The 7,441-nt window shown below is 33.5% G+C and overlaps 2 protein-coding genes across 2 annotated transcripts; both read left to right on the forward strand.

The window, feature by feature from the left end:
* Positions 1-49: 49 nt before the first annotated feature.
* LOC145941068 (protein-L-isoaspartate(D-aspartate) O-methyltransferase-like) lies at positions 50-7,316 on the forward strand. Its single transcript, XM_083046876.1, has 9 exons — positions 50-544; positions 897-991; positions 1,156-1,262; positions 1,374-1,524; positions 2,067-2,292; positions 4,890-5,029; positions 5,167-5,392; positions 5,508-5,593; positions 5,667-7,316. Exons 3-9 carry the CDS (start codon positions 1,213-1,215, stop codon positions 5,841-5,843), a joined length of 1,056 nt encoding a protein of 351 aa, XP_082903002.1. The 5' UTR covers positions 50-544; positions 897-991; positions 1,156-1,212; the 3' UTR covers positions 5,844-7,316.
* LOC145941067 (protein-L-isoaspartate(D-aspartate) O-methyltransferase-like) lies at positions 2,299-3,432 on the forward strand. Its single transcript, XM_083046875.1, has 2 exons — positions 2,299-2,715; positions 2,796-3,432. Exons 1-2 carry the CDS (start codon positions 2,620-2,622, stop codon positions 2,976-2,978), a joined length of 279 nt encoding a protein of 92 aa, XP_082903001.1. The 5' UTR covers positions 2,299-2,619; the 3' UTR covers positions 2,979-3,432.
* Positions 7,317-7,441: the final 125 nt, after the last annotated feature.

A 7,441-nucleotide genomic window follows, 5' to 3' on the forward strand; every position in this document is an offset into this window, starting at 1 on the left:
TAAATCATTTTTAATTATAAAATTATAATGATAAAAAATTTGATAAAATTATAATTTATTTATCAAACCACACACACAAACGAGCAAATCGTAATTTATTTTTGAAGGGTTTTAAAAAGATGATGACAATTGATGGTCCAAGAAGAAGATACATAAAAATCAAAAGACATATTTTTTATTACAGATTGAAAAGATTGATCTATCTAGCTCTCTCTTCTTAAATTCAAATATTGCGCCTCGTGTTTGAAGCTGCATTAGTGCCAACCGTGACGCGTTACAACGTGACTTACATTGGCCAACATGTGACACGATCTATTCGGATGTATAGCCAATTAGAATTTTCGAGTTATTTGAAAAGAATATTTTCAAATTTCTATCGGATAAAATTCGCGCGAAAAGTGTTCTCTATCTATCGCTGACGCGACTGAACTCGCATCCAAAATGCGCAAAATCGATCCTCCGCTCGGAATGCCTTAAATAACGATGACACAAATATAGATTTGCAAATTGCAACAGATTGCAGTTATGTAATTGAACTCTCTCGGTAAGTATAAGCTTTCCTCAAATAAATACACGATTGATATTATTTATTTCATTTATTGTCACAGTTATCCATCGCAAGTTTCAGAAATTGATAAAAAATTGATGTTACTATTTTTTATTTGTTACTTTTCGTCAATAAAAATTAATATTTTGCAATAATTGGAATTTTCTTTTTAATTTATTGTGGCTCGATGCGTTCGAAGCTGTCAAATTCATCTCTCATTTAGCATTTAAATCTGCATGAATCGCCAGAAATTCGCGGTCGCGATAGTCCCTTATCTCGCGAAGAGCAAATCGATAGCGTCCCGCATCAGCTGTTTTATAACCCACACCCCACACTAATGCTCCCTAAGGTCGCTACCTGTATTCTCACGGCCATGTTAGGCACGCACATGCAAGAGGAATGAGGGCGTTTCGCGATAAATGAGACTCTGTTCACGTCTTCGAGGTGCGTTTAATTAATCTTTTGTTTTCTTTTTTATTCCATTCCTTTGATCGAGCTCATCGTTTGTCCTTCATGTAAATCGGACCATCGATATAAATTGTTCTCTTAGGTCTATTCTGTCTTATCAATCTGTCAGTCGAATCTATATGTTGTTTTATTTAAAACAGATCTTGGCTGCGCTACGAAGCCTGATCGATCGTAGAGGACAGTCCACAAAGCATGGCATGGCACTGCAACGGCACTACAAATCAAGAAATGGTGACGAAGCTCAAAGGTAAATGATCCCTGCGATCATCATAGGGCTGGCTTAATTAATGCAAACAATAATGCTGAGTGTTTCTTTTTGTTAGACATAATTATTTATCTGTATAGCAATTAGGGACAGATTATTCACAGATGCTGGCATATTGGCAACGGAGAGAGCAGAAACCGCAATGCTCACTGTCGACAGAGCGAAATATTGTCACGAATCAGATCCTTATCTTGATCGTCCTAGAAAAATTGGATACAACGTGACAATCAGTGCACCGCATATGGTAAGAGCATGTGCTACATATTTTAAGTTTCACAACATCTAATATCTTTTTGTATAATGAAGAAAATGTATATTTTTTATAAATGTAATTACTAATCTAGATGGCAAGAGCTATCTCAATATAATCTTTATCAAGTTTTTCAAATAAAACTTTAATTCATAGACTTTTGCTTAATACATTTTCATTACTTCTTTTATGTTGATGTCTTTATTTATTATAAAATATAAATAAATGATTTTAATATACATATATATTATACACATAATTTATATACCTATTCAAGAGAGTGTTTACATGTATGGAAGAAAGATATTGAAAAAAACAGTTATCAGAAATGTAGTTCAAAATGAGGATATCAGAAAGTATCCTTCTTTTATCTCATCTATATGTTATTCATGTTAAGCTTATATTTGCTTTGAAACAATCAGAGATTTTCCAAGCAATGATATTGACACATTGCATATAAATAATTGTCATTGTAGATATGAACATTGTTTAACCAGTTCGATAATAGTTCTATAAATCAAATATATCTTTTGCAGCATGCATACGCATTATCAATCCTCTCCGATCAACTCTTCGATGGCGCCAAGGCACTTGACGTTGGCTCAGGTTCGGGATATCTATCTGCCTGCATGGCATACATGGTGGGGTCGCACGGACGTGTAATCGGTATCGAGCATATTCCCGAGCTTATAGAAATTTCTACTAGGAACGTGCGCGAGGACAATCCGCATTTTCTCAAGGAAAGCCGCATTAAATTCATCGGTAAGCTATCAGTACTTTGTTAACATTATCTCTTATCGATCTTGGAATGTCCATTTGACAATCGAAGCTCTTCCCTCTCGTCAATATTACGCAATATTCCTTCGTCTCTCATTTCATCATAGAAATTTATCGTTCAATAAAAAAAAGAAACCGTTCAAGAAGTATTACATGTATGCATAATTCGAATAAAAGATACTCATGATCCATCCACGTGGAGTAGGTATGTACGTTGCCGTGAAGAGTCAAACGGAACACTGTCCACTGACTGTATGGCTTTGCTGTAAAGGTAAAAGATAAAGACTGCCGACTAACAACAGGTCATTATGAATGCGCCTAGTGGGAGATGGCAGATTGGGACACGCTGATGATGGCCCTTACAACGCTATACACGTTGGAGCAGCGGCCGACACTTTACCGCAAGAGGTAAACGTATATAGAGTTAATACATAGAGTTTGACAACTTTTACAAAGATGTAATCGCGCGACGGTGCAAATTGTTGCAGTTGATAGACCAACTAGCTCCAGGAGGTCGACTGATATGTCCGGTCGTGGCTATACAAGGTTTCCAAAGGTTTCAAGATCTGCTGCAGGTGGACAAGAATGCAGACGGCACAATCACGAAGAAGAAACTGATGCAAGTTTCTTACGTTCCTCTTACGGATCCTACTACGCAATTAAGTAATTAATAGAGTTTTTAGAGAATGAGATCTCATAGCGAACGCGAAATTCGAGCGAGCGATTAAATCCGCCGTGTACGAATCGTCCGCTGATCAACGATAATTGGAATTTGATATTCCGATGAACCAATTCTTTTCATGCATGCATCGACATGAAACATGCTCCGTTTTCAATTAGGAATATAATAAATTATATTTTACATATATATATTTCCCTCTCCGCTATTAATTCCTTTAAATAATTCGATTAATAAATTAACGCGAATTGCAGTCGATTATATTAATCGCTTATGTTGAACGCAATTCGATTATCATAGTCCGTAGTCGTGGAAAGTTTGAATTTGTTGCAGCACAGAAATTGATATTTCTTGTGCTGTTCTGTTTTTATAGATAATATATATTTATTAAACACTTCAATTCTTATGCAAGAAAAGGATTGTAACGAATTAATAATAAAAAGATAAATATCTCTTTTAATAATGCGATATAAAATACAATTTTATACATACTTTCGTATATTATTGTTTCTCTAACTGTGTTCTCACTCTCTCACATGTATATATGTTATCGAGAACTCCAAATATTTACATTTCAATAAGATCAATTACAAAAATAAGATACAATATTATACAAGAAAAAATTAAGATAGCTTATCAAACAAAATAATGATTTATGCAAGCGCAAATACAATTTTAGGAAAAGTTAGATCAATGTTTGATATATATGTAGGTGTATATATACAATTCTAAGAAAAGTTAAATCAGCACAAAGATAGCTTATCAAACAATTTTCAACTTTCTATTAGGACAGTAAAAGTACACGGATGTTTGATTATATATATATATGCCATGGAAACAGCGAATTAATTTATAAATTACCGCGTTGCATATCGAAACGTCATGACGTTTCGATATCGAGCGAAATTCGCGAGGAATCGATCAAACTTGCGTGCAGCGCCAATCGAAAATGGTCATCCAATCGCATCATCGGCCCCTCGCGACGAATTATAGATCCGCGGCAAGCTGGGACGCTTCAACATCCTATTTTGAAAAGCGACCGTTGTCGGCGTCGATTCGGTCAAGTCGTCGCGAGGTCGTCGGTGTTCGAGCAGCGATACTCGGTCGTGAACGCGTGTCCGGAAGCCCGAGGTCGATCAAGATCGGAAAAACGTGGTCGGCCGGAGTTTATATTCTTAAGAAAATCGCACCCTTTATCGGAAAAACTTGACGGATAGCTAGGTGCGTATCGAATATCCAAAAATAGGCTCGGAGGTGCGACGACTAATCAGGTGGACGAGGGCCGGCTGACAGATCGCCGGGTTGGACTCTTTTGTTAGGACTCGACTAGCCGCCACGGCGGCTTAAAGCTTGTCAAAATTCAGACCCACGTTATCAAGTGCATCTGCACGACACTCGCGATCCTGTCGCCTGTCGTGCTCGTCTGTGGTGCACGGGATACAGGACACAAAATGTACGGACGTTATCACGGTAGGAGCAATGAGGAGCTCGTCCAGCATCTCAAACGTAAGTGTCGCGCGACACTTGTGTTATGCAATGTTATGTCACATATCGCCCTTGCACGCCGGTCTTGCACACTATTGCATGCTTCGACGTCAGTGAAAAATACAATTCGTGAAAACAGGAATATTTACAATCTACTCTCTATATATTTTGAATCCAGGCCACTGAAACTTTAATTGTGAATAATTTGAAAAAGAAATCTCTTTATAGCTTATTCATGTTCATTCAGAATAATATTTATATATATGTAGAGTTCGGTTGTGATAATAAGAACAAAAATATATATAATAAATTAAATTGGATAAAATTCTATTTATATATATCCTTGTAAATATTATTTGTGTCCCTGTAATATATATTGTTTATGTCATATATGATAATATCTCAAAATTATTTTTAGGATCGAGGGTGATTAAATCCGATAGAGTGTTTGAGGCAATGAATTCTGTGGACAGAGGAAAATATACTAATCCTAGTCACGCTTACATAGATTCTCCACAAGGGATAGGTTACGGCGTCACCATTAGTGCTCCTCATATGGTATAATTTTTTAATTAAACTTTGATTTTTTCTTTTGCACATAATAATGTCAATATTTTATAATTATATATATACACACTAATAAAAAAAATGAAGAAACGAAATAACAAATTGAGAGACAAATGGAAATTCTTTAGCATGCGTATGCCCTGGAAGTGCTTGAGGAGAAACTGCGTAGTGGCGGAAGGGCACTAGATGTTGGTTCTGGCTCAGGATACTTAACAGCGTGTATGGCCATTATGCAAGGACAACATGGGTTAGTTGTTGGAATCGACCATATTCCAGAACTTCGAATGATGGCTGAAGAAAACATTCGGCACGACCACCCGGAACTTTTGCGCACTGGAAGCGTGGAATTAGTTGGTAAATAAATGTCTACTTTTAAACAATTATATACATTGTTAAAAATTTACTTTTCTTACGTTTTCTTTAAGTAATGAAATTATTTAACTAATTATATAATTACGATTGTAATTAGTCGGGGATGGAAGATTGGGGTATCCAGATCGTGGACCATACAACGCTATTCACGTGGGAGCAGCCGCTAAAGAATTACCACATGCGGTAAATAAAATGCTCAAAATTGTTGTCGAATGTGCTGGAATAAGCATTAAAAACGACATCTTGTGATTTATAGTTATTAGATCAATTAGCACCCGGTGGACGTTTAATACTACCAATGGGCCCTGAGAATTCGGATCAAACCTTAGTACAAATCGACAAGACTCTGGATGGTAGAATCAAGCAGCGACCCTTAATAAGCGTAATATTCGTTCCACTCACCGACAAGGAACAACAGTGTCATCGATCATGAGATATGTGTCAGCTCCAATGAGTGAGCACTACTTTATTATTTATAACTACGAGTATTATTTTATTAGTCTAACATCGTGCACGACTCGCGTAAAAACATGTTAGAGAAGTAATTCAATTGCATCAAATAGACAACAACTTTGTTGTTAAAAATATTCTCTAATCAAAATCTAGCATATTTCGGTACCTTCGAGATTATCAGCACTTAGAGTCGTCTTTTTTAAAATTATATTTATTAAATTTATTATATTTTTTTTAAATGAAAAATCAACTAAATATTGTGACTTGCTTGTAGAAAATTTTGCTTTATATCTAAGTACGCAATAATATTGGATGATTGCAAAAGTTCGTGCCCGATTTGAAGTTATTACCACCATCTATGCAAATCGGGCACGAACTTTTGCAATCATCCAATATATTGATGATATTGTCTAGCTTTAAATATTATATATATATGTATGTACACACACACACACACACACACACACACACACATATATATATACATGAATACAACTGTAAGAAAAAATTGAAACTAATGGCTATGATCTTTAAATTATAATGTTAGTGATAAATTTATAATTTGCAGTTACTTTTACATTAAATTTTGATTTATATGATATAATAAGACACAAGAGATTATTTTCGATTTCTTATAAATTAGGCACAAGAGATTATTTTTAGTTTAAGCTAAAATTTAAAGTATAATTTTCCATTTGACTATTTGTATTATTTATTTGTTTGATGATAATATGTTGTGTATGTATGTGCTAGGTTCCTTTAAGATTCTATACACAATTAAACGAAAGAGAATTATATAATTAAATTATAATTAAATAATTATAATTAAATCATATAATTAAAGAGTTTACTTATTAACAATATATACAATATATACAATTGTTTATATTTTTCTGTACTAAAACTATTTTATATATATAATATATATAATATGATATATCTTTTCTATGGCTTTATTGATGTGTGTATTCTAATTATTGATTTCTTTAAACTATATAGATGCAGTATTTAAAAATTTATATATATATATATTACAATACACAATGACTAGAGTCAGAAATACTTTATATATTTTCATGTTATATATACATATTACATAAACATTTGTAGTTACATATAATCTTAAATAATAAATATATTACAAATTATATAAATTGCACAATATCTTTAATAACAAAATTTCAAAATTATTATCATATACATGTATATCTGTACATATTTGCATAAAATATGTGTTATATATATTATATATAATATAGTCAAATAGAAATAAAACTAATAATATACAATTATAACAAATTAATAATTAATCAAAAATATGTATGTTTGATACAGATTATGATATGTATGTTTGTGTGATACAGTTCGAGTTTTTAGTAAAATCGTCAAGAGATGTCAGAACTTTACAAGAATTTTTGTCCGCAGAAAAATAAAATTTTTCGTAAATCATCAATGGTTTGAGATAATAGCAATCGAGATACAGCTGAACAGATATATTTTACATTATTACGTTAATATCATTTAAAAGCTCGAGATTAAATACTTTATCTTATGATCCTACCTGATTTGGAATGTACA

Source organism: Prenolepis imparis, unplaced genomic scaffold (genome assembly GCF_030444845.1).
Source record: "Prenolepis imparis isolate NDT839.2.m4 unplaced genomic scaffold, iyPreImpa1.0 SCAF_9, whole genome shotgun sequence".
In the NCBI taxonomy this organism is placed as follows: domain Eukaryota; kingdom Metazoa; phylum Arthropoda; class Insecta; order Hymenoptera; family Formicidae; genus Prenolepis; species Prenolepis imparis.